This window comes from Cervus elaphus, chromosome 5 (genome assembly GCF_910594005.1).
Source record: "Cervus elaphus chromosome 5, mCerEla1.1, whole genome shotgun sequence".
Lineage (NCBI taxonomy): Eukaryota > Metazoa > Chordata > Mammalia > Artiodactyla > Cervidae > Cervus > Cervus elaphus.
Window position 1 is genome coordinate 109,922,540 of NC_057819.1, and position 27,744 is coordinate 109,950,283.

The following is a 27,744-nucleotide window of genomic DNA, read 5'->3' on the forward strand; positions in this document are numbered from 1 at the left end:
CCCACAGATGTTTTCTCCTACGGGTCCTCCTGAGCTGACACAGCTATTACCCTTGCTCCTGAGTGTCCCTCCCACTGGCTTTGGGGCTTTATCCTCTAGAAGTTTCTAGTTTCCAGCATTCTACGGCCTTAGATGACCAGAGGTGGGCTGCCCTGCCTCACGGCCCATGGTTTCCTTCCAGGAAGCTCTCCACCTTCAACATGTACATGGAGAGCCATGGCTACAACGTGGCGCAGATCTGGAGAGACGTTGAGGACGTTATTATCAAGACGATCATCTCGGCCTACCCCATCATCAAGCATAACTACCACACCTGCTTTCCCCACCACACACTCAACAGCGCCTGCTTTGAAATCCTGGGCTTTGACATTTTGTTAGATCACAAACTCAAGCCCTGGCTGCTGGAGGTAGGGAGGTTGGGGTGAGGGGTGAAGCTGGCACCTGTTACTGGGGTCAGTCCCATCTCTCCGCCCTCCTGGCTCAGCTAGGATGTTGTAATCCACTTGCCAAGCAACGGCCTCCCTGGCGCTTGCTGCCTGGGGCGTCTCCCGTTGCTGAAAAGTGGCCACCAGAGGGAGGTAGACGGCCGGGAATTAGAGAATTCCTTGTACTTTCTTGAGGTCCACCCAGACTTAGAAGCTCTGATCTCAGGCACAGAGTGACTGTAAAGACAGCTCTACCTTTTCTAACAGAGTTGTCTCTGTCACAGAGAGGAGACTTTGTTCTTCATCAAAGCTGGAGATCAGATGGAGCTACTGGGCCTGGCTATCTGGGGCCTTGATTCAGTTCCAAGCACCAGCAGAGAACAACCTAGTGTCTGTGGGCATGGAAAAGGGCGGGGAGCCACTCAGTGAGTTTCCTGTCTCCTCCAGCCCCATGGAGTGGTGGGAAGAGGAGGAAGAGAAGCTTCTGGGTGTCTGCATCTCTTCCTGACTGGACCTGTGCAAGCAGGCCTCTCCCATGGCCGTTCAGTGTACACACCAGAAGCAGGGGCGAGGGCAGGGCTGTGGTACAAGTCAGAGGTGATGGTGACGGCTGCCAGTGATACAGAGGCAGCCTGCAGAGGGGAGGACCGAGCATTACATATCAAATTCCTGGGGTCTTGCCTTTCCTCCATTCCTAGCCCTTGTTCCCAAGTACAGGTGGGAAGGAGAATATGGCCGTTTAGAGCTCTTACCAAAGAGCAGAATAAACTACCAGGAGCAAGCCTTCAGAAACTGCTAGAAGTCTTCAAATGTCACATAGTGCCTCTGAACAATATCGACTCTTCTGTGAGCAGGAATGAGTCCTTTCAGTCCTCCCACCATCCTGACCCTTAACCCCTGTCAGGATCCTGAATGCATGCATCACTCCTTTCCCCTCCCCACCTCCCAGCCTGGCCCTCTGGACTGCCCTCTTCCATCTGGTCTCTGGGGTGCACAGTGCATGGGAGGGGGCAGATGCACCCCAGATGGAGGGGAAACCAAAGACAGACTTGCCATGCTCCTCAGGAATTGAGGACTGAAATAAAAGCTAGTCACACTGCAGGGGTTTCTGCTCCCTCCTTTTTTCACCGGGGCTCCAGTCCAGACCCTCTTTCCCTCTCTCTTCCACTCATTATGGTAGCCAGGGCCCCTAGGTGGGCTCGGGTAGCTCCGTGGAGGGGGCACTTAGCTTTACCCCCTGCTTGCATGCTGCCCAGCCTCCCCAGCTGCCGTCTTGTCCTCACAGGTAAACCACTCTCCGAGCTTCTCCACTGACTCCTGGTTGGATAAAGAGGTAAAGGATAGCCTGCTCTATGACACTCTGGTCCTGATCAACCTGAGAAGCTGTGACAAAAAGAAGGTCTTGGAGGAGGAGAGACAGCGGGGGCAGTTCCTACAGCAGTGTCGTTCTCGGGAGACCAGGTACAGTCATAGGGCAGTTCTAACAATTGATAATCCTGTTTGGAACATAAATTTCTATTTGCAGGATGTGGCAGGTTAAACAGTTTTTCTTGTGGTTATTCCTTTGTTCCTAAGAATAGGAGATTAATTTATAGACATAAGTACATGTGATGAATATAAGTTTGTTAATATCATATGGAGAGATCCAGGGATTACCGATAGAAAAAGTAAAACCATCTGTCTTTACAAAAGGGAACATTCGTCTGTCCTCCCCTTGTCCCTGTGTTGTGGGGAGCACCTCATCCCTGCTGCATAGCGTTTGCCTTCGTCCTATAACAGAGGCCTTCATCTGCAGAGCAAGAAGGAAGTCTCAGAGCCTGTCAAGGACTTGGCTTTGCTGCTTTTCAGATCTCACAGTGGCCCCTGCCCTCCTCACAAGCCTGATCCTTTGAACTGATCTTCTGGAACCAGGCCATGGCATCAGGCCATCTCTGTTTGGATGGCACTGTGTTTCTCGGAGCATGTTCACGTCCACTGCCTTCCCTGTGAGGAGGGGGCGGGTAGGTGGTAGCATGGGGGATTGTATGTCCTGCTTTTGAAGCTAAGAAGACCAGTACTCTGGAAGGGGAGCTGCCTGTACAGGTCACCTCGCTGACAAGTGTCAGGTCTGGACACAGAGCCTGATAGGTTTGTGCTGCCTGGCGTTCCAGGATGCCTTCCACTGAACTCTTGGAGAAGGAGGCAGCATCATCTAAGGAGCATCCCCTGAATCAGTCTCCTTGTCATGACTTGGCCCTGGATGGCCCAGGGGCTCCTGGTTTCCCTACTATAAAAAGGGCTTATTGATCCTCCGCCCTCCACCTCCTGGGGGGCTCTGAGGGGGAATGAGATCATCAGCTCTCATAAAATCTCATTAGGCTTATCCAGGTTTATCCAAGCCCTCAAGTTTAGCCAGGTTCTCCAGAGGAGAGTAGCAGGGACTGTGATTGGAAAGGTGACAGTCTGCCTCCCATCAGAAGCTAAGCCAAGAGAGAAATGGGCTTTACTTGTAATGGGAGAGAATTTGGTGAGCTGTCAGGAAGACTGTTCTAACCAGCTCTTAGTGGTTATGACACCAGCTGTCCCAGGAGGGCTAGAATCTCCTTTCAGGAAATGTTCATGTATTCCTTTACTTAGGAAACGCTGGTTGAACACTCTCGCGTGCAAAGCCTTGGTCTCGCCCTAGATGACACCCATGTCCTTGGAAAGGCCACGTCCTTTCTAAGCTTGATCCCAAGAAGACCTAACTGCAGCCCTGCGTTCTGCTTCCCAACAGGAAAGAGGAAGTCAAGGGCTTTCAGGCCGTGCGTGTAGAGAAAACTGAGAAGTATGAAAAGGAAAACTGTGGAGGGTTCCGCCTGATTTATCCCAGTGTGAACTCGGAGAAGTATGAGAAGTTTTTCCAGGACAACAACTCCCTCTTCCAGAATACAGTTACCTCCAGGGCTCGGGAGGTCTATGCCCGGTAAGAAGGCTCCTGGGGTGAGGGGGGCTGGGTGTTGGGGGAAGAGGAGATTGTGCTTGACCTACGGTGTGACCGTGGGGCAGCCATGAAGTTGTTTTAGTCTCACAAGGACCAGGAATCATAAGGTTCCTTGGTGTGGGATGTTGGTAAGTAGATATGAAGCTGTTTCTACAAACTCACCCCTAAGCCAGCCAGCCCAACCCCACTCCCAGAAACCCCAACCCCTCAGAACTACCTCCTAGATTCATTCAGGTATCAGATCTAAGGACTGGAAGGGACTCATCCCATTTCACCCATTTCATGGAGCAGAAAAATGATCATCCAGCAGATAATGACAAAAGAGGCTCTAGAAGCCCTGTCCCCTGAGTCCTGTAACTGAGTTATTTCCATCACATCATTGGCCAGAGAGGCCCAGCATATGAAGGGGTTTGATATGGGAGCCCCTGATTTTATCCTCCTACCCAGACCCTCTCCCTAGCACTTGTCGGTTGTGTGATCTGGCATACTGGGAAGGGAGGAGAGAGATGGGGTGGTCGAATGGGGTGCCGCCCCCCACCACATCTCTCCCTGGGCTAATCCCAGATGGGAAATGGTATGGTTGGAGGAAGGACTGTCTCCTCCATCTCTTGCTTTGGAACCCTCAATCATTTGGACACACTGGGGCAGGGAAGATGGAGCACTCCTCCTCCTTGCCCGGTCTTGTCTGCCCCTCAAGAAGTATGTCCGTAATATTCATAGCCCATCCCTAACCTGCGTGATACTCACTGTTCCTTACTGGGCAGGCGGCTGATCCAGGAGCTGAGACTGAAACAAGAGAAAAAATGCTTGCAAATGAAACAGAAGAGGGTAGAGATGCACGGGGAATCGGCAGGCGAGCAAGCGAGAGGCAAGAGCTGGCAGAGCTGGCGACAGAAACAACAGCAGAAATGCAAGACTGCCACCAGCCAGACCTCCAAACAAGTAAACGTGGATGGGAGGGGAACGCACATGCCCAGCACACTTCCCCGGCTGGGGCCAGTCCAGGGGGGGGATGCTGAGAAGATCCCTACTGAGAGCTCAGAAACACTGAAGGAATGGGGGCCACATGGAGGGCTGGGCCCCAGGAGGGGGGCCTGGAAGTCACAAGGAGCCCTGCGGGCTTCAGAGGATCCCTTCATCCAGGCAGAGAGGACTCGCGCTGTTCTGTCCTTCTCCCTCCAGTAGGAGTAAAAGCGGCTGGGAGGCTGAGGACCAGCCCCATGTGGGAGTGGGCTCTAGGACTACCTTACTCATGGTCCCCAACTCCAGTTTAGGTTGAAATGCCCCGTTCCTGCAGGCCAGGGGCACAACTGAGAGAGAAGGCTACAGGGAAAAACTTTAGGGGGCAGGACCTCAGAACGTTACAGCAGGGGGCAGAACACAGCTGGTCTTTCCAGCCTGCTCTCTGCTCCAAGTATGGACTAGCCTCCAGGCTGGGGCCAGCTGTCCAGTTGTCCCACAGTCTCAGTCTCTGGAACCCCCTTCTTGGCCTAACTCTCTCTTCTTGCTCAGTGGAAAGATTCAGTTGACTTTTCAGTCTCTATCCTTCTTAAAGACTTACCTGAAGTGACAGGGTTAGAAATGTTTTTTTTTGTTGTTAGGGTCATAGACCCTCTGAGAATCTGATAAAAGCTATGGAATCTCTTGCCATAAGTAACTGCAGTTTTAAGTGGTTCAAAGACCCCGTGAAGCCATCCATGAGCCCTCTAGGGGGTGTCCTTGAACTCTAGGTTAAGAGCCCCGGCTTAGAGAGACTGATTCAGATTGCTTTCCTCTCCTCCTGATCTCCTTTGCACCTACCCTTGGGTGCAGATAATCTACAAGTGGACAGAGCTCGGTTCCCATGGGCTCTATGTTTGGTTTCCTTCTTCCCAGTATCTCCAGCCATTGACATTGGTGTCCGGCACACCTGACTTGCTCTCGAGTGTCAGACACACAGAGAAAAATGAAGCAGATAGCAGCCTTGACCAGGAGGCCCCCAAAGAGGAGGCTGATCCAGCACCCTGTAAGCCTTCATCTTCAAGGCCTTACAGCTCTGTACCTGACTTGAGGAATTCAAGCCTTCTCAGCTGCTCCAGGCCAGAGCTCAGTAAACCCATCTCCAAAATGAAGGAAGCCAAGTCTACCTCTGCAGTGAACACGATCACCAGCACTGTGGTAAGTAGGGCAGGCTGCCTCCCCTGAGGACTGAGCTGGGGTGGGGTGGGGTAGTGGCAGGAGTCTTGCCTTCTGGTCCATTCTCTGCCCCTGACTTACTCTGGCCCTTTGAGTAAGCTGCCTACCCTTCTCAGGCCTCAATTTCCCCACTTGTGAAGTCCAAGTTGTGGAATGACACTCCTGCTAAGAGTCTAGACCTGTGCTATAGGGCTTTTAGAAACGAGGCATGCCCTCTTTTGGGCAGGTTACCACCTGTTGTATTAGTTTCTGTAGGGCTGCTGTAACAAATGACCATAAACTTAGTGGCTTGAGACACAAATCTCTTCTCTCACAAGTCTATTCTTTAGATCAGAAGCTAAAGATCTGAAAACAAGGTGTTGACAGGGTCATGCTCCCCTCTCTAGGGAGAATCCTTCCTTGCTTCTTGCTAGATTCTGGTGGTTGCTGTCCAATCTCTGCCTCTGCCATCACATGGACTTCTTACTTGTGCTTCTTCTCTGTGTTTCTTCACATGGCTTTATAAGGATACCAGTCATTGGATTTAGGGCTTACCCTTATCCACTATGGGCTTATTTTTAACTTGAGATCTGCAAAGATCCTATTTCCAAGTAAGGTAACATTCTGAAGTTGTGGGTGTACATAAATTTTAGGAAGTTGTTGTTGAACTCAGTATAGCACCTCAACAACAACACCTTTCAAACTCCATTGATGTACGGACACCTTTTGATGGAAAGAAACCTCTTTCAGATTCCAATTGTAAACAAATTATTTTTTTTTAATATATACAAACATAAAATAAAATATAGGTATAGGTATAAAAAATACCTATAACTCTTGAAGTGAAGTGAAAGTTGCTCAGTCGTGTCCTGCTCTTTGCAACCCCATGAACTATACAGTCCATGGAATTCTCTAAGCCAGAATATTGGAGTGGGTAGCCATTTCCTTCTTCAGGGGATCTTCCCAACCCAGGGATCAAACCCACATCTCTCGCATTGCAGGTGGATTCTTTATCATCTGAGCCATCAGAGAAGCCCACCTATAGCTCTTGCTCCATGCTAAGTTGTTGCAGTCGTGTCCACATCTTTTCGACCCAGTGCATTGTAGCCCACCAGGCTCCTCTATCCGTGGGATTTCCCAGGCAAGAGTACTGGAGTAGGTTGCCATTTCCTCCTCCAGAGCATCTTCCCGACCTAGGGAAGACCCAGTGTCTCCTGCATTGGCAGGCAGGTTCTTTACCACTGAGCCACCAGGGAAACCTAAAGCTCTTACATAGCTACAAAACAAGAATAAAGCACTTCCTGGTGTTCCAGTGGTTGAGGATCTGCCTGCCAAAGCAGGGGACATGGGTTCAATCCCTGCTCCAGGAAGATCCCACAGGCTTCAGGGCAACTAAGCCTATGCAGCACAGCTGTTGAGCTCATGCTGTAGAGCCTGTGAGCTGCAACTGCTGAAGTCCATGCCCTCTAGGACCCATGCTTTGCAGCAAGAGAAGCCTACACACCACAAAGAGAAGCACCCATTCCCTGGAACTAGAGAAAGCTTGTGCTCAGCTCCAAAGACCCAGTCTGGCCAAAATTAATTAAAAAACAAAACAAACAGCACCAATAAAATCAGCACAAAATATTAACTTCACATGACAGTTGATTTTCTATTTCTGTAGAAACCAAGTTGCCACATAAATATGGTACTGACAGTCCTAACACAGGTTCTTTTGTATTCATTATACTTAGGCCAACCAAGAGCTTTGTGGTGACTCTACTGGAAAATCTTCAGCATTGTTGGGCCTTCACTTGGTCTAAGTGCAGTATAGAGTAGTGCAGTGTTTTTCAAATTTCTAACCAGAGCCCATAATAGAAATTCATTTTATTTCATAGTCCATCAAATATACATACATACAATTGGAGAAAAGTTTTTAAAACAGTGCTTAGCCATGCTGCATATAGTGAGTGACTCAATCTTTTCTTTTAAAGATACCAGTTACAACCCCCTAAATTAATTTCATGACCTAGTGGTAGGTTTGCAACCCATAGTTTGATAAACATCTTTAAAAGAGTTTGCTTCAGAGCCTTATCACCTTGGATTTCACAATGATTTCTTGGATATGACACCAAAAGCACAAGCAGCAAACGTACAAATAGATAAGTGGGACTACATCAGACTTAAATAATCAACAAAATAAAAAGACACCCGTGGAATGGGAGAAAATCTTTTCAGATTATATATCTGATAGAGATTAATATCCAGAATATATAAAGAACTCTTACAACACACAAAAACAACAAAACCAAACAACCTGATTAAAAAATGGGCAAAGGCTGGGACTTCCCTGGTGGTCCAGTGGTTAGGACTCTATGCTTTCACTGTAGAGGGCACAGGTTCAGTCCCTGGTCAGGAATTAAGATCCTGCCAGCCATGTGATTCGGCCAAAGGAAAGAAAAAAAATGGGGTGGGGAGGGAAAGGTTTAAATAGACGTTTCTCCAAAGTGAAATTAGCCAGCCACACACACACACACACACACAAAATACTGCATGCTTCCACCTATATAAGGTATCTAGAGTAGTCAAACTCTTAGAAACAAAAAGTAGAGTGGTGGTTGCCAGTGACTGGTGGGTGGGGTGAAAAAGGGATGTTTAATGGGTCCAGAATTTCAGTTTTGCAAATTAAAAGATTCAAGAGATCTGTTGCCCAACAATGTGCATATAGTTAACACTACTGTACTATACACTTAAAAATGGTTATGATGATAAATTTTACGTTATATGGGGTTTTTTTTTTACTATAATAATTAAGAGTAGGAGTATACTTTGGGAATCTGGCTGCCTCTGTTGGGTTCTTGGGATCTCCTTTTATTATATACATGACTTCCATCTAGTCAGTCTAGTCTCCCTAAGCCTTAGTTTCCTCACCTAAAAAATGGAATTTTCATCATAGTACCTACCAATGGATTACTATGAGGATTAAATGAAAGGATCCACAAAAATGCTGTGAGTGGTATTCAACACATAGGAGTCAGTAAGCATTAGCTATTATTTTAATGTTACTGCTACTTCTTAAGACCCCCACTTTGTGTGTGTGTGTGTTTTGCATTAACCCAGGAATTAAAGCAGTACTTTAACCTAAGACTTAAAACAGTACTAGTTAACTCTGATGAAATAACAAAATAAGGCAGCTAGCAAAAATTCATTTTTTTTTCTTTTTTTGGATTTCATGTTGATTTGATCAAAATCATTGGTTCAGGATGTTGTACTATACTTGGTTCATTCAAAGCCTTTGCCTGTTTTATTTACTTGTCACTTTATCCCTATGCTCATCTCCATTCACCTAGCCACCATCTTTTGTTCATATGTTTCCTTGAAAAGAAGAGATTTTTTAAAATGCTGGCATTTAAAATTTGTGTAAATGTGACTGGGTTATTTATCTCATTCTATGTCCTATTTTTATTCTTGTTGAGCTCTACTTTTTCTTTTCTTTTTTAAGATTGATTTTACATGCATTAAAATAATAAATTTTAGCTGAACAATTCTGACAAATAAATATACCCATGTGATCCATATCCCTATCATGATATAGAACTTTCTGATATTTCCCCAAAGTTCCCTCTGGCCTTTCCCAGGCAATTGACCTTTGCTCCCTGCATCCGTCCCCAAGACAGCCACTATCCTGACTCTTTTTTTCATCTTAGATTAGTTTTGCCTATTTTCAAATTTTTGCAAATGGAATAATATAGTATATATTATTTTGAGTGTGACTCCTTTAATTCAGTATTATATCTGTGAAATTCATTCATGTTGTTGGATATATCAGTATTTTGTTCTTCTTTATTGCTGAATTGTGTTCCATTATACAAATACACTGCAGTGTGTTCGTCATTCTCCTGTTGATGGACATGTGGGTTGTTCCTAGCTTTTATTCTTTTATTGCTATTGTGATTAAAGCTCTTATGAACATTCCTGTATAAGTCTTTTTGCGGACGTAGTTTTCTTTTCTCTTGGATAACTACTTATGAGAAAGATTGTTAGGTCAAAGGGTAGATCTATGTATAACTTTATAAGAACACCAAAGCCTTTATTTAAAGTGATTATAATAGCTTTTGTACATTTCAGCCAACAACGGATGAAGGTACCGATTGCTCTGTGTCTGCTACCATTTGGTGCTGTCTTCTAAACTTTAGCCACTCTAATGGCTACGTTGTGATTTCTTATTTCGGTTTTAATTTGATGATTAAGCATGTCAAGCACTTCATCAAGTGTTTATTGGTTATTCATGTATGTTTTTTTATGAGGAGTTTGTTCAAGTTTTTGCCTTTCTCCTTTTTAAGAGATGGGATTTTGAAAAAAATATCTATTTATTGCATTCGGTCTTAGTTGTGGCACGGGGGAGCCTCATTGCAGCATGTGGGATCTTAGTTCCCTGACCAGCGATAGAACCCATGTTCTCTGCATTACAAGGTGGATTCTTAACCACTGGACCACCAGGGAAGTCCCAAATTAAAAAAAAAAAAATTTTTTTTAACACCAAAAACATCTTGTATTGGGGTGTAGCCAGTTAACAATGTTGTAATAGTTTCAGGTGAACAAGTGAAGGGACTCAGCCATACATATACATGGTAGCCATTCTCCCCCCAACCGCTCCCATCCAGGCTGGCAGGTAACATTGAGCACAGTTCCATGTGCTGTACAACAGGTTTTTGTTGGTTATCCATTTTAAATATAGAAGTTTGTACATGACCTTCCCAAAGTCCTTAACTGTCCCTTCCCCCTGGCAACCATGAGTTCATTTTCTAAGTCTGTGAGTCTCTTTCTGTTTTGTAAGTAAGTTCGTTTATATCATTTCTTTTTTGATTCCACATGTAAGGGATATCATATGATATTTCTCCTCCTTGTCTGACTTACTTCACTCATTATGACACTCTCTAGGTCCATTCATGTTGCTGCAAATGGCTTTATCTCTTTCTTTTTAATGGCTGGATAATATTCCATTATATAAATATATATACACCACATCTTCTTTATTCATTCCTCTGTTGATGGACATTTAGGTTGTTTTCATGTCTTGGCCGTTGTAAACACTGCAGCGCTATAGTGAACACTGGGGTGCATGTATCTTTTCGGGCCATGTTTTTCTCTGGGCATATATCCAGAGAAATGGGATTTTTTAATGTTTTTGCTGTAGTGTTGTAGGAACTCTTTATATATTCTGGAAACCTACCTATTCTTTTTCTTAATAGTGTTTTTTGATTAGTGAAAAAGCAATTTCAATGAAGCTTATGAATTTTATTTTATGGTTATTGCTTTCTGTGTCCTGCTTAAGAAGTTTTCATGCACTCCCATGTCAGAGATATTTCCCATTTTTTCTAAAAGCTTTATGGTTTTAGCTTTGTGTATAGGTCCATAATCCAACTCAGATTAACTTTTGAGTGTGCTAGGTGATGGGCAGTAGGGTTTTATCCCCATAGGCACATCTAGTTACAAGACTATTTACTGAAGGACCTTCCTTTCTCATTGAATTGCTTAGGTGCCTTATAAGTTCTTTAAGGTTTTATTTTGTTGTTGTTGTTGATTCCATAGGATTTTCATCAAACAATTATGTCATCTTCAAATAAAGACAGTTTTACTTCTTTATTTTCAATCTTCATGCCTTTTATTTCTTTTTCTTGCCTTATTGCCTGTCTGGGATTTCTAGAACAATGTTGAATAGGAGAGGGGAGAGTAGACATCCTTGCCTTGTTTCCAATCTTAAAGGGGAAACATTCAGTTTTTTATCGTTAAGTATGGCATTATTTGTAGTTTTTGACAATGTTCTTTACTAGTTTGAAGAAGTTCACTTCTATTCCTAGTTTGCTGAGTGTTGTTTTAAATCATGAATGGATATTGAATTTTGTCTAGTGCTTTTTTGATGCCAGTTGATAGAATCATATAGTTTTTCTACTTACATTGTTAATCTGGTATATTACATTGATTAATTTTTTATCTTGAGCCAGTCTTATATTCCTGGAATATAAGACCTTTTTGCCATGTTGTATTGTTCTTTTTACAGATTGCTGCATTCAATTTGCTAATGTTTTGTTGAGGATTTTTATTATCTGTGTTCATCAGAGATGTTGGTCTATAGTTTTGTTTCTTTTTTGTCTGTTAGCTCCATAAAATAAATTGGGAAGTGTTTTCTCCTCTTCTGTCTTCTGGAAGAGATTGTGTAGAATTGTCATTATTTCTTATTTAAATATTCAGTTAGAGTTCTCCAGTGAAATGCTCTCAACCTCGTGATTTCTTTTTTGGAATATTTCCCTCATAGTTCAGTTGGTAAATCATCTGCCTGCAATGCAGGAGACCGGGGTTTGATTCCTGGGTTGGGAAGATCCCCTAGAGAAGGAAATGGCAACCCGCTCTAGTATTTTTGCCTGGAGAATCCTATGGACAGAGGAGCCTGACAGGCTACAGGGATTGCAAGAGTCGGACACAACCTAGCAACTAAACCACCAAACTATAATTAAATTTCTTTAATAGTTATGTATTTTATTTTGAGTGAGTTTTGGTGGTTTGTGGTTTTTAAGATATTGGTCAATTTTATCTAAGTTGTTGGATTTATATGTGAAGAGTTGTTTATAGTAGTTCCCTATTATCCTTTTAATGTCTGCAGAGTTTGTAGTGATACATTCTTTCATTCCCGATAATGTAATTTTTTATTCTTTCACTTTTTTTTTCTTGGTAAGTGTCACTAAGAGTTTATCAATTTATTCTTTTCAAAGAGCTGAATTTTGCTCCCATGGATTTTTTATTTTCTATTATTTTCCAATTATTTTCTATTATTATTTCCAATTTCCTATTATTTTCTGATTTTTTATTTCATTGATTTTTGTCACCAATACTTAGGTTCTGTTTGCTTTGGATTATTTTTGTTTTTTTAATTTCTTAAGGGGGAAGTTTAGGATGTTAAATAAGACCTTCTTTCCTAATATACACACTTCATGCTATAAATTTCTTTCTAAGAACAACTTTTAACTAGATACCATGAATTTTGATCTATTTTCATTTTCGTTTAGTCCAAAATGTTTTCTAATTTCACTTGAGATGGTCTTTATGACCCTTGGGTTATTTAGAAATGTGGATTTTTTTTAATTTTTAAAATTTTATTTATTTTTGTGTTTTTTTATTGAACTATATTTGCTGTGTAATATTATATAAATTATAGATATACAATATAGTGATTCACAATTTTTAAAGGTTACACTCCATTTATTGTTATTATAAAATATTGTCTCAATTCCCCATGTTGTGCAATATATCCTTATAGTTTATTTTGTACCTAATAGTTTGTACCTCTGACTCCCCTATCCCTATATTACCCCTCCCCACTTCCCTCTCCCTACTGGCAACCACTAGTTTATTCTCTATATGTGAGTCTGCTTCTTTACTTTTATATTTGCTAGTTTGTTGTATTTTTTAGATTCTACACGTGAGAGATATCATACAGTATTTGTCTTTCTCTGTCTGACTTATTTCATTTAGCATAATGTCCTCCAAGTCCATCCATGTTGCTGCAAATGGCAAAATTTGGTCCTTATTATGGCTAAGTAACATTCTTTTGTGTGTGTGTGTTTGTGTATGTCTGTGTGTGTGGTTATACCACATCTTTATCTATTTTTCTGTTGCTGGGCACTTAAGTTGCTTTCATGTCTTGGCAATTGAGAAATGTGTTAACTTTCAGTTGTTTGGGGATTTTCCTGTTATTGATTTCTAATTTAATTCCATATCATCAGAGAACACACTTTATATTGTTTCAGTTCTTTAAAATTTATTAAAGTTTATGTTATGACCCAGAATATGGTTTCTTCTCGAGAATGTTTCATGTGCACTTTAAAAGAATATTTTGCTGCTGTTGGGCAGTGGGTCAGTTAGATTAATTTGGTTGCTGATGTTGTTCAGTTCTTCTATATTCTTATTAAATTTCTGTGTACTCATTCTATTAATCACTGAATTCTATTCATTACTGAAATCCACCTCAGGAGTTTCATCATGGACATGGGGGCAAAGAGAGTAGAGAAAAGAAAAGAAGAGCCACAACTAGAAGGTTCTCTTAGAGCTTTCTCTGTCTAAGGAATTACTTAGCTGGCTAAGGAATGTTACTTAGCCATAAATAGGACAAAATTTTGCTACTTGCAGCAACATGGATGGACTTAATGGACGTTATGCTAAACGAAATAAGTGAGACAGAGAAAGACAAATACTGTATGATATCACTTATATGTAGAATCTAAAAAAAAGACAACAAACTAGTGAATATTCCCCGGAATGTTACTTAGCCATAAATAGGACAAAATTTTGCCACTTGCAGCAACATGGATGGACTTAATGGACGTTATGCTAAATGAAATAAGTCAGACAGAGAAAGACAAATACTGTATGATATCACTTATATGTAGAATCTAAAAAAAGACAACAAACTAGTGAATATTCCCCCGTACCCACTTCTGAATTTTGAGTTGCCTTGAGTTCAGGTCAGGGCATACTGAAGGAAAAAACAGTAAACTTCCCTGGTGGCTCAGATGGTAAAGAATCCACCTGCAATGTGGGAGACCTGGGTTTGATCTCTGGATTGGGAAGATCCCATGAAAGAGGGCATGGGCATGGCCACGCACTCCAGTATTCTTGCCTGGAGAATCCCCATGGACAGAGGAGCCTGGCGGGCTGCAGTCCATGTGGTCTCAAAGATCGGACACGACTGAGCGATTAAGCACAGCACTGATGACTTGCTGGTGCTTTGAATTCTCATCTTCCTCAAATCTTCCTCCATCTGCTTGCTACTGTTTACTTTTCAGAATTGTCAGATAACTATTCTACGCATGCATTCTGTGCAGGTTTTGTAGGAATAGCCTATGGGAAAGATAGATGCAATATGCTTAATTCATCTTAGCTAGAATCAGAACCAAACTACTGTCCCTTCTGCTTGTTTTAAATTTTCTTATCCCTTTGATGTCTGCATGATACATCAAGATATCTCCTTTTTCATGGATGATAAAAGCATTTGTATTTCCTCTTTATTTTGATCTTAGTATGAGCTTATCCATTTTATTAACTAAAGAACCAATTTTAGGCTTTGTTAACTTTCTCTACAGTTTATTTTCTGTTGCTATTGCTTTCCAGTGTTGTTGTTTGTTGTTTCATTGCTAAGTCGTGTCTGACTCTTTTGTGACTCCATAGACTGTAACTCACCAGGCTCCTCTGTCCATGGGATTTCCCAGGCAAAAAATTGGAGTGGGTTGCCATTTCCTTCTCCTGGGGATCTTTCTGACCCTGGGATTAAACCTGCATCTACTGCTTGACAGGAGGATTCTTTACCACTGAGCCACCTGGGAAGACCAGTGTTTTCTTTATTATTTCCTTTTTCCCCCAGTGCTATCTTTATTATTTCCTTTTTTTCTATTAGCTTTTAGTTTAATTCAATCACTATTTTCTAGTTTCTTAAAGTGAAAAGTTAGATTATTTACTGTAAGCCTTTCTTCCTATCTAATATGTGTTTAGCACTATAAATTTCCCTGTAAATACCAGATTATCTTCATATCATAAATTTTGATATGTTGCATTTTTCTCATTGTTTGGAATATTTTTCTGATTTCCTTGTGATTTCATTTTTGTTCCATGGTTGATCTAGAAGTATATTGTATAATTTTCTAATACTTAAGAGTTTGCTAGATATCTTATTGCTATTCAGTCAGTTCAGTCACTTAGTCATGTCCGACTCTGCGACCCCCATGAACTGCAGCATGCCAGGCTTCCCTGTCCATCACCTACTCCCGGAGTTTGCTCAAACTCATGTCCATTGAGTCGGTGATGCCATCCTTACCATCTTATCCTCTATCGTCCCCTTCTCCCACTCCTGCCTTCAGTCTTTCCCAGCATCAGGGTCTTTGCATCAGTTCTTTGCATCAGGTGGCCAAAGTATTGGAGTTTCAGCTTCAGCATCAGTCCTTCCAATGAATATTCAGACTGATTTCCTGTAGGATTGACTAGTTTGATCTCCTTGCAGTCCAGGGAACTCTCAAGAGTCTTCTCCAACACCACAGTTCAAAAGCATCAATTCTTCAGTGCTTAGCTTTCTTTATGGTCCAACTCTCACATCCATGCACGACTACTGGAAAAACCATAGCTTTGAGTAGACGGACCTTTGTCAGCAAAGTAATGTCTGTTTTTTAATACGCTATCTAGGTTGGTCATAGCTTTTCTTCCAAGGAGCAAGCATCTTTTAATTTCGTGGGTGCAGTCACCATCTGCAGTGATTTTGGAGCCCAAGAAAAGAAAGTCTGTCACTTTTCATTGTTCCCCCATCTATTTGCCATGAAGTGATGGGACCGGATGCCATGATCTTAGTTTTTTGAATGTTGAGTTTTTAAAATTAATTTATTTTTTATTGAAGGATAATTGCTTTATGAATGTTGTTTTAAGCCAACTTTTTCACTCTCCTCTTTCACTTTCATCAAGAGGCTCTTTAGTTGTTCTTCTCTTTCTGCCATAAGGGTGGTATCATCTGCATATCTGAGGTTACTGATATTTCTCCCGGCAATCTTGATTCCAGCTTGTGCTTCATCTAGCCGAGTTTCTCATGATGTACTCTGCATGTAAGTTAAATAAGCATGGTGACAATATACAATCTTCATGTACTCCTTTCCCAATTTGGAACCAGTCTGTTGTTCCATGTCGGATTCTAACTGTTGCTTCTTGACTTGCATACAGATTTCTCAGGAGGCAGGTCAGGTGGTCTGGTATTCCCATCTCTCCACACAGTCAAAGGCTTTGGCATAGTCAATAAAGCAAAAGTAGATGTTTTTCTGGAATTCTCTTGCTTTTTCTATGATCCAACGGATGTTTGCAATTTGATTTCTGGTTCTTCTACCTTTTCTAAATCCAGCTTGAACATCTGGAAGTTCACTGTTCACATACTGTTAAAGCCTGGCTTGGAGAATTTTGAGCATTACTTTGCTAGCGTGTGAGATGTGTGCAATTATGTGGTAGCTTGAACATTCTTTGGCATTGCTTTTCTTTGGGATTGGAATGAAAACCAACCTTTTCCAGTCCTGTGGCTTATTGCTATTAGTTTCTAATTTGATTCCTTTGTGGTTTGTACAATGCTTTGATAAAATTTCAGTGTCTTAAAATTTATCGTCTTACTTTACAGCCCAGCAATACCTTGATGAATATTCCATGGGCACTTGAAAAGAAGGTGTATTCTACAGTTGCTGAGTATAGTGTTATATATATCAATTCCATCACCCTGGTATATAGGGTCACTCAGATTTTCCATATCCAGACTAATTTGATTTCTGCTTTTTATATCAATTGCTGAGAGATGGATTTTAAAGTCTCAACCCCAATTATGGACTTATTTCTAAATATTTATTTATACCTCATATAAAGAGAATCATATAATAATTGTACTTTGTGTCTGGTTTATTTCACTTTGAGAGCTTCTTTGGTGGCTCAGATGATAAAGAATCTGCTGGCAATGCAGAATATCCAGATTCGAAGTCTGGGTCAGGAAGATCCCCTGCAGAAGGGAATGGCAATCCGCTCTAGTATTCTTGCCTGGAGACTCCCATGGACAGAGGAGCCTGGTGGACTATTGTCCATGGGGGTCGCAAAGAGTCAGACATGACTGAGCGACTAACACTTTAACTTTATTTCACTTAGCATAATCTGTTCAGAGTTTGTATATGTTGTAGCATATATCAGAATTTCCTTCCTTTTGAGGATGGTAATAATATTGCACTGTGCCTATACCACATTTTGTTTATCCATTCATTTGTTGGTGGACATTTGGGCTGTATCCACCTTTTGCCTATTGTGAATAATGTTGCTGGGAACATTGGTATACATACTTTTTTCTTTGTTCTTTTTTTTTTCATTTATTTTTATTAGTTGGAGGCTAATTACTTTACAGTATTGTAATGGCTGATTCATGTCAATGTATGACAAAAACCACTACATACTTTATTAAAAGGAGCGATTTTATAACTTATTTAGCATCTATAGCTAGGAGCTGAATTGCTGGGTCACAAGGTACTTGTAATCTTATTTATTAATTTTTGACTGCACTGGGTCTTTGTTGCTGCATGCAGGTTTTCTGTAGTGGTAAGCAAGGGCTCCTCTTCATTGTAGTGTGCGGATTGTAATCTTATCTTACTTATCTTTCTAGATGGTTCACCAGAGTGTCTGGACCAACCTACATTCTCATCAGCAGTGCATGAGCATCCCTGTAGCTCCCTTGCATTCCACCAACACTGATATCCAGCTTTCTATTTTTGGCCAGTTTAATAGTTGTAAAATAATACCTATTTCTCTGATTACCAGTCTCTAGTGTTTAAAGTCTCTCTCACATTTAAAGACCTCCAGAGGAAGCCCTGTGGACATTCCCCACCATCTTCTGCCTTAGTGTTTAACCAACTCATGGTTAGAAACTGTTCTGACCAAAATCTTTCTTATTGCTCATGAATTCAGCTCTTCATCTGTTTGTTTTAATTAAAAGGGGCATAGGAAGGAGCCCTTGGCTTTTCATAATCTCATTTTGGACCATTTTCTCTTCCAGCCTCTAACTTCAGTAGAAGCCTTCCCAGAATCTACCACCCAGATCTCAGACACCCCTGAATGTCTGCTGAATGTGACCATGACAGCCAGCTCTGAGTGTAGCAGCCCAAAGATGGACAGGGTGGCCTCCTTTAAATGCAAGCCACAGCAGGTGCCTTCGCACCTCATCCCAGAAAAAGTATCAAACAGTTTTCTGCCTACAAAATCCTGGAGCTTCTCGTGGAGTCCGAACCCAAGCTGGACTTTGCTAAAGAATAGCCTGAAGAAGCAGCATACCATGTCAGAGCTGTTCACCAAGGTTCAACTGAGAGAGAAGCTGTCTTTGTTCCCAGCTCACTACAACCCAAAGCTGGTGCTGAGTGACCAGTCACGTGAGTGCCAGTGTGTTTGAAGATGTGCCGAGAGCATAGGGGATGAAGAAACCAACAGAACCAGCCTAATCTTGGGGCGTGCCCCATCTGAGGGGGGCTGAAGACCCTGCCTTCAGGGAGATCCCAGTCTGATAGTGGAGACATAGTCTTTGTACTTAGCGAGTCTCTTTCCTTAATGGGAAAGCAAAAAAAAAAAAAAAAAAGATAAAAATAGAATGCTATGTCTAAGTACCCTTTTCAATCTTTCTGGTTGTTATTCAGATGACGCCCATTCAGCTAAGCCTATACACGTTTAAGTCAGGGAAAAAAAAAAAGGGAAGAGAAACTGTTTAGAAGAATGGCACAGTGGCTGATTCTAATTAAGGAACTTCAGCCAGTTTTAAGCAGGAGACCCTAGTGGGAGGTGTCTTTCACCAAGAATTTATGCTGAGCCCAGCAGCACAGATTGATGATGCCAATGACCTTGCCTTTCCAGAAAACCCCTCCCTGCCCCGGGAGTCCTACTTTTGCAGCCGAAGCTCTGGCGAGAAGAGGCAGCTGGATGTGCCCTCCTTCCTCTTCTTACAGAATTCTCACGGCCTTGATGTTTCCCTGAAAGACCTGCTGGTGGTTGCCACTCCAGCCCGACTGGACCCAAGGCCTGGCAGAAGCCATACAGGTGCTTTGAAAGACCTGTGTATGCAAGATCAGGAAGCATACAGTCACTGCCTGATCTCTGGCCAAAGAGGATGTGAGAGGAACTAGGTAGGCCCACTTATATTCCCTTCATGTGTCTAGAGCATTGGCAGGCACTCTACATATATTTCTGGAATGTTGGGTAGGTAGGTGGGCAGATAGATTCATAAAATCATGCAGGTAAGTAGACAGTTAAGACTCACCTCAGGGCTTCCCTGCTGGCTCAGTAGTAAAGAATCCGCCTACCAATGCAGGAGACATGGGTTCAGTCCCTGGTGCGGGAAGATCCACATGCTGAGGGGCAACTAAGCCCATCCACCACAACTACTGAAGCTCCATGCCTACAGCCTGTGTTCTGCAAGAAGAGAACCCACCACAATGAGAAGCCTGCATACTGAAATGAGTAGCCACTGCTTGCCACAACTAAAGATAGCCTGCACACAGCAACAAAAACCTAGCACAGTCCAAAATAAAAACGTTTAAAAAAAAGACTCACCACAGTCAAAATGTGACCCCCTTGCAATGTATTGATATGTTTCTACTATGACTGATCTGGCCCTGCTGCTTTAAGTACACGTTGCCTTGTTTTCCACTTCTGGCTGAAATTGAGACAGTCACTAATGCCGGCCCTGGAAGTAGAACCATGTTAATCATGAAAAGGTTGATCTCCATACCTTTTGTCCTCTGCCAGCCTAGCCTATTTAGGTCCAGGGCACTTGACCTGAGAGCTGGCCCTGTAAGGCGTGTACTAAGGGGACAGAACAACAGGACACTGGTGCCTGAGAAGATCTGGAAACAAAGATCCTTAAGCTTTTACTTATTTATTTATTTATGGCTCTACTGGGTTTCCATTACCATGCACAGGCTTTCTCTAGTTGCAGTGAGCAGGGGCTACTTTTCTTTGCAGTGTGAAGGCTTCTCATTGTGGTAGTTTCTCTTGTGGAGCACCAGCTCTAGGCGCAGGGACTCCAGTAGTTGCCGCACATGGACTCTAGAGCGCAGGCTAAGTAGTTGTGATACAGCTCACGTACATGTGAAATCTTGTCCTGGACCAGGGATTGAACCTGTGTCCCCTCTATTGGCAGGCAGATTCTTAACTACTGGACAACCAGGAAAATTCAAAGACCCCTAAGCTTTAATTCCACTGTGTAAAAGCACCAGAGAGATGGCAAGGGAGCCCTCTGTCAGGGCATTAGTGCTTCTGAAGGAAGGTGATATGTAAAAATTTAGAGCTCTACAAGATAGCATTGCCTATGGTAGAGGGTTAGAACTGGACATGGAACAACAGACTGGTTCCAGATAGGGAAAGGAGTATGTCAAGGCTGCATATTGTCACCACTGCTTATTTAACTTATATACAGAGTACATCTTGAGATTGCTGGTCTGGATGAAGCACAAGCTGGAATCAAGATTGCTGGGAGAAATATCAATAACCTCAGATATGCAGATGACACCACCTTTATGGCAGAAAGAGAAGAACAACTAAAGAGCCTCTTGATGAAAGTGAAAGAGGAGAGTGAAAAAGTTGGCTTAAAACTCAATATTCAGAAAACTAAGACCATGGCATCTGGTCCCATCACTTCATGGCAAATAGATGGGGAAACAGTGGGAACAGTGACAGACTTTATTTTCTTGGGCTCCAAAATCACTGCAGATGGTGACTGCAGCCATGAAATTAAAAGACCCTTGCTCCTTGGAAGAAAAGTTATGATCAACCTAGACAGCATATTAAAAAGCAGAGATATTACTTTGCCAACAAAGGTCCATCTAGTCAAAGCTTTTTTTCCGGTAGTCATGTATGGATGTGAGAGTTGGACTATAAAGAAAGCTGAGTGCCAAAGAATTGATGCTTTTGAACTGTGGTGTTGGAGAAGACTCTTGAGAGTCCCTTGGACTGCAAGGAGATCCAACTAGTCCATCCTAAAGGAAATCAGCCCTGAATATTCATGAGAAGGACTGATGCTGAAGCTGAAACTCCAATACTTTGGCCACCTGATGCAAAGAAGTGACTCATTGGAAAAGACCCTGATGCTGGGAAAGATTGAAGGCAGGAGGAGAAGGCGACAACAGAGGATGAGATGGTTGGATGGCATCACCAACTCCATGGCCATGAGTTTGAGTAAACTCTGGGAGCTGGCAATGGACAAGGAGGCCTGGTGCTGCAGTTCATGGGGTCGCAAAGAGTCAGACACAACTGAGTGAACTGAACTGAACTGAACTGATGGTTTAGGGATTTATACTGCTTGACTGCCTATAGAAGGAGATACATTTTAATCATCTCATTCACTTCTGCCACCTAAAACAGACTGACTGGACAGTCTGACCTGGCCCCCTTGTGACCTGTAGTTCACACTGCAGAAGGGCTGACGAGTGAATATCTACCCATACACATCACTTTGGGTGCTCATAAAAATGCATATTCCAAGGCCTGCTCCTGGAAATTCTGAATCAGTAGGTCCTACTGGGGGTTCAGGAATCTGCATTTTAAGAAGCTCCACTAGGTGTTCTGATGGTCCTCTCACCACCCTCAAAGGAAAAAATTGGCCTAGTGTTTCCCAAACTTCCCTGATGATATGAATTGTATGGGGACCCTTGTTAAGCCTGTAGTTTCCAAGGCCACACCTCTGGAAATCCTGACACGAGATTTGGGACAGGCCACTGGGAATTTGCCTTTTGAAGACATCTCTCTAGTGTGGAAATGAAGACTATCCTACATGTAGACCCAGGCCTGGGCAGAGGAACCTGTGATGGCCACCCTGACCTGTGGACCTGTTATAGGAACAAAACTCCTCAGTCCTGATGGGGCTCAAACCCACCCCCACTGTCTCTGGTTCATAATTTTCTAGAATTTTAAGTTATTTATGCTCCTACTTTTAAAGGGAAGGATAGGGGACTTCCCTGGTAATCCCTGGTGGTCCAGTGGTTAAGAATCATCTTTTGATGCAGGGGACATGGGTTCAACCCCTGATAGGGGGACTAAGATCCCATATGCCTTGGCGCAGCTGCACCTGTGTGCCACAACTAAGACCTGATGCAGCCAAGTAAATAAACAAATATTTTTTAAAGTGAGGTGGATGATGTGTGGTGGTGGGGGTTTAGTCGCTAAGTTGTATCTGACTCACTGTGACCCCATGGACTGTAGCCTGCAAGGCCCCTCTGTCCATGGGATTTCCCAGGCAAGAATATTAGAGTGGGTTGCCATTTACTTCTCCAGGGGATCTTCCTGACCCAGGGTTCAAACCTGGGTCTCCTTGCATTGCAGTCAGATTCTTTACCAACTGAACCACCAGGAAGCCTGGGGCATGAAACCTTATATGTAACATGAGTGTTAAAGTTATAATGATCAGAAGCCACACTGAGAAAGGGAGAAGATAATTATATTAAAAGGGTATGATTAAGTGCTTCCTAAAATGACCATTGAATTTGGCTCTGGACCTCTTAGCAGAAAAAATAAGATTGCATCCTGTTTTGGACCTTTTTGTCTCCCCAGTCAAAGACTCCCGAAGGACATAGACTATGTCTGCACCATCACACTGGGGTTTCCCTGAAGGCAGGGTCTTCATCCTCCTACTCCAACCCCAGACAGGACACTCCTCAAGATTAGGGCTGGTTCTGTTGGTTTCTTCATCCCCTAAGCTCTTGGCTACTTCTTCATCTACTTCTGCTTCATTGACTATGCTAAAGTTTTTGTGTGGATCACAACAAACTGTGGGAAATTCTTAAAGAGATGGGAATGCCAGGCCACCTTACCTGCCTCCTGAGAAACCTGTATGCAGGTCAAGAAGCAACAGTTAGAATCGGACATGGAATGGTGGACTGGTTCAAAATTGGGAAAGGAGTATGTCAAGGTTGTATATTGTCACTCGGCTTATTAACTTATATGCAAAGTACATTATGCAAAATGCTGGGCTGGATAAAGCACAAGTTGGAATCAAGTTTGCCAGGAGAAATATCAATAGCCTCAGATATGCAGATGACACCACTCTTATGGCAGAAAGTGAAGAGGAACTAAAGAGCCTCTTGATGAAGGTGAAAGAGGAGAGTGAAAAAGCTGGCTTAAACTCAACATTCAGAAAACTAAGATCATGGCATCCAGTCCCATCACTTCATGGCAAATAGATGGGGAAACAATGGAAACAGTGACAGACGTTGTTTTCTTGGGCTCCAAAATCACTGCAGATGGTGATTGCAGCCGTGAAATTAAAAGATGCTTGCTTCTTGGGAGAAAAGCTATGACCAACCTAGACAGTGTATTAAAAAGCAGAATCATTAACTTTGCCGACAAAGGTCGGTCTAGTCAAAGGCATGGTTTTCCCAGTAGTCATGTATGGATGTGAGAGTTGAACCATAAAGAAGGCTGGGCGCTGAAGAATTGATGCTTTTGAACTGTGGTGTTGGAGAAGACTCTTGAAAGTCCCTTGGACTGCAAGGCAATCAAACCAGTTAATCCTAAAGGAAATCAGTCCTGAATATTCATTGGAAGGATTGAGGCTGAAGCTCCAATACTTTGGCCACCTGGTGCGAAGAACTGACTCATTGGAAAAGACCCTGATGCTGGGAAAGATTGAAGGCAGGAGGAGAAGGGGACAACAGAGGATGAGGTGGTTGGATGGCATCACCAACTCAATGGACATGAGTTTCAGCAAGCCCTGGGAGATGGTGAGGACAGGGAAGCCTGGTGTGCTGCAGTTCATTGGGTCGCAGAGTGGAACATGACTGAGTGACTGAACAATGACAACAACCTCTTGGCACGTCTCTGTACACACTCATGTAACTAGTCTGGGAACAAAGACAGCTTCTCTCTCAGTTGAACCTTGGTGAACAGCTCTGACAGGGGATGCTGCTTCTTCTGGCCATTCTGTAGCAAAGTCCAGCTTGGATTTGCAGAGAAGGCAATGGCAGCCCACTCCAGTACTCTTGCCTGGAAAATCCCATGGACAGAGGAGCCTGGTAGGCTGCAGTCCATGAAGTTGCTAAGAGTCGGACACGACTGAGTGACTTTACTTTCACTTTTCACTTTCATGTGCTGGAGAAGGAAATGGCAACCCACTCCAGTGTTCTTGCCTGGAGAATCCCAGGGACGGGGGAGCCTGGTGGGCTGCCGTCTATGGGGTCGCACAGAGTCTGACACAACTGAAGTGACTTAGCAGCAGCAGCAGCAGCTTGGATTTGGACTCCATGAGAAGCTCTGGGATTTTGTAGGCAGAGAAGGTTTTGATATTTTCTCCTAAATGAGTAAAGATAAATTTACTCATCTAATAAACAGGTGATTCTTTTGGGGTGATTCTTTTCACTGCCTCTGATTTCTAAGAGCAGTTTGTCATGTGGTCACTTGCTGTTATGGACTTTTTGTACCATAGTAGATGATGGCTGAAGGTACTGGCATGTTTTCTGATGAATATTAATGATGGTAAAATTTACTCTTTTTTTTGGGTAATGTACTCTATAGGCACTAGCACTCTCTCTCTCTCTTTGTATATATATAATTTAATTTCAATCATAATTGTGAAGTTTAGAAAAGAAAAAACTGAGGCTCAAAGAGCATAAGGTTTAACATTCAGAAGGTTCCACAGCTTTCAGTGGTGAAGGGTTTGAGTCAGATGTTTCTGATTCCCAATCCTCAAGCTCTTACAGCCACTCTTTCTTTCCAGTGGTATTTTTAATATAAGTCTTCAGGTAGAGCTGAGGGAATGGTAAATGGCTCTTTAGTGAAGGTATTTCTGCAGGAAGCAGTGGTGGCCAAGGTCAAGCAGAGCTTTCCAGGGTATTGTGTGGAGTCACCAGATCTCAGAGCTTATCCTCTGCTTTTAGGTCAAGTAATGGCTTCTCAAAATTCCCAGCTGATCAGACTGCAAGAAACTGACACATACAAGGCAAACTGGCAAAAGTCTAATTATATGCAGCAGAATGCCTATCAACATGTTGATTTACAAATGGAGCAGGATGTGGTATGAGAATAGGGCTTATGTACAACAATGCTTGAATTAGAGAAGGAAAGAGCAGAGCAGATGTTCAAATTACAGATCATGGACTTTCTCTGTAGGTATAATAACAATACCTTCCACACATCACGTTTATGTACTGTCTCTCATGTAATCCTCAGGTCAATGCTGTGAGGTTGGCAAGACAGAATTATTCTCTTATCCTCAATTTGCAGAGGAAGAGAATCAAGGTTTGGGGACATTAACTGATTTGCCCAACCTCACACAGTGGTGCGTTCCAATATTTCTTCCTCTTTACCAATCTGCCATGAACTTAGATCTCATCCTGACTCGTGTGAGGAAGGGAGCCCTGACAAATTCCTCCATTTTTCTGCTTAAATCTCTATAACCTCATCATCCTTCCTTGGGATCCACTTTCGCAGTGAGGCCACTGAGGTCAGGGCTTCAGATGTGCTAACAGTTGAGTTTTAGGGGATAAATAATCCCTTTTGTAGGACTTAAGGATGATTTAAAGCTTGCTAATGCAGGGTGCTTGGCACCCTCCTTGATAAATGGTAGCTACAGTGATGATGGTGGTAATGATACTGTGCTAATGGTGTTGAGCCCAACACAGACTGGACACTTGTTTTGGGTGTACTAAAAGGTTTGCCTACAGTATCTCAATCCTCAAAGCAACTCTTTGTGGTAAGTACCACTGTTATTCTCTTTTTTCAAATGAGGAAACCAAGGTTTAGAGAACTCAGGTAACTTGGCCAGGGGCACACAGATGCTGAGAGCTAAGTTTGTGCTTTTAACAAGCACCACTTGTTGTCTATGGACCAGCCGGGTTGGCAGCTCTTAAATGATCCTTGTCAAATGTTTGGGGCTATGATAAGGAATGTTGTGTAGGTAAAATGAGTTTCTGGTTACTGTGGATGTGAATCACCACAAGATAGGCATGGCGATGATGGGTTAATTGACTTAAATATTCTAGAAGCCATTTTAAAGAAAAATCTAAGAAAAAAATTTTTTTTTTCTTTCCAGAGTCAGACTGGATTTCTGCCATTTCTTCCTCTCACTCCCAGGAAATGATTTGTCTCTTCCTATAGTGTCTACGATGCCTGCAGAAGCAACTGAAAGTTTTACTTCCTCATCTAGAGAGCCTGGTCTTATATGACTACCTCCCATTAGCACTACTGAGGCTAACAGCCTTGCCTTTTGTCCCGCCCCCCAGTTAGCTTACAGTACTGGAGGACCATGACTTCTGGGAGTTATGGGTGCTGCCCCAGGACACGTTCCATTTGCCCCACCAGTGGCGTTCTTACGGGTCCCTCACATGGCACTGCTATCCAGGATACTCCCAAGGATAGAGCAACTTAAAGGGAGGAGTTGCAAGGAAGGACTCCCAGTTTCCAGAAGTCCGGAGCCCTCAGGGCACCAACAGGCCAGTGTCAGTTGGTCTCCAACTCCAGAGAGAAAAGACCAAGAGCTAGGCTTGATGGAGAACTCTGAGCCCTGAGTAAAGGAATCAGGACGGTTGTAGCTTCATCAGGTAAAGACCAGACCTCCTCCTATACTAGCAGCTCTGTGCCCAAGTATCTTCCGGCTGCCTTCCCTACCATCCTAACTCAAATTACCTTTTCTGATGCCATTGTCACTATCAGGCTGCGATAGGTCATAGTCTGGCCCAGACAAAAGATGTAAGACTTGCTGAAATGGGACTTCCTAGAAGCTCTGTGTCTTTCCCTTTTTCTCCCTAGTCACCAACCCCAGCCAGTCAAGGTTCCTGAGCTGATAAAATGGAAGTCTCTTAAGGTGAAGTCAGAATTATTTGTCTTCCTAAGGGACAATTTGGTGCCAGCACTTTTGAACCTAACGACAGGGTCACCTTCATGGTCATGCAGTCTATGCAGTCACACAGGGCTCTACACTAGGAAGGCCTTGCGTCTGGTTTAATGCTGTTACCATCTCGAAATTCTGATTAATTTGTGAACGAGGAGTCTTGTATTTTCATTTTTGCACTGGGCCCACCAAATTAGGTAGCTGATCCTGCCTAGAGGCTGTAATGGCTCTGGGTTGACCAAAGGCAAAATACTATTAATAGTAGGATGCTTTCCTAGCCCCACCTGCCTCCCGCTTGTTCAGCCATGGAGCTATGCAGAGCAATTGTCTGCTGAATGCTTATGGGGGACAAAAAATGCTCATGGCAGTCCCTGACCCCATGGAGTGTGTGGTGGGGTAAGACGGGTCCCCGGATAACTAGTCGGGTTTAAGTTCCACTAAAGAAGAGCATCGGTGGATGAGAAGGGAATGCCCTCACACCCAGTTTCGAGGATTAAGTCTGCTTCATTAGGTGATATTTGAGGTGACAGAAAAAGATAAATGGATTTTTTTAATTAAAAATTTTAATGTAAAAAATTTCACATTGCCGTGATCATTTATTTGCCTTTGTATGAAATTTTGTATAAAAATTTAGGTTCAAAATGCCTTTCCTTCAAAAAGAATTTTTAATTGAAATACAATTGACATATAATATTATATCAGTTTCAGGTATACAACATAGTGGTTCAACATTTACACACATAATGAATTGATCATCACCATAAATGTAGTAACCATCTGTTACCAAACAAAGTATTACAATATTGCTGACTACA

At 42.8% G+C, this 27,744-nt stretch overlaps 1 protein-coding gene across 1 annotated transcript in view; it reads left to right on the forward strand.

Annotated features, from left to right (window-relative positions):
- The window catches only part of TTLL6 (tubulin tyrosine ligase like 6), a 38,898-nt gene extending 11,400 nt beyond the window's left edge, over window positions 1–27,498 (forward strand). The window contains exons 7-14 of the mRNA XM_043904272.1: window positions 182–407; window positions 1,711–1,886; window positions 3,181–3,369; window positions 4,152–4,329; window positions 5,263–5,544; window positions 18,122–18,491; window positions 18,967–19,235; window positions 26,132–27,498. Of these exons, the coding sequence (XP_043760207.1) occupies window positions 182–407; window positions 1,711–1,886; window positions 3,181–3,369; window positions 4,152–4,329; window positions 5,263–5,544; window positions 18,122–18,491; window positions 18,967–19,235 (1,690 nt within the window). The 3' untranslated portion in view covers window positions 26,132–27,498. The remainder of the gene's footprint in view (window positions 1–181; window positions 408–1,710; window positions 1,887–3,180; window positions 3,370–4,151; window positions 4,330–5,262; window positions 5,545–18,121; window positions 18,492–18,966; window positions 19,236–26,131) is intronic.
- Window positions 27,499–27,744: the final 246 nt, after the last annotated feature.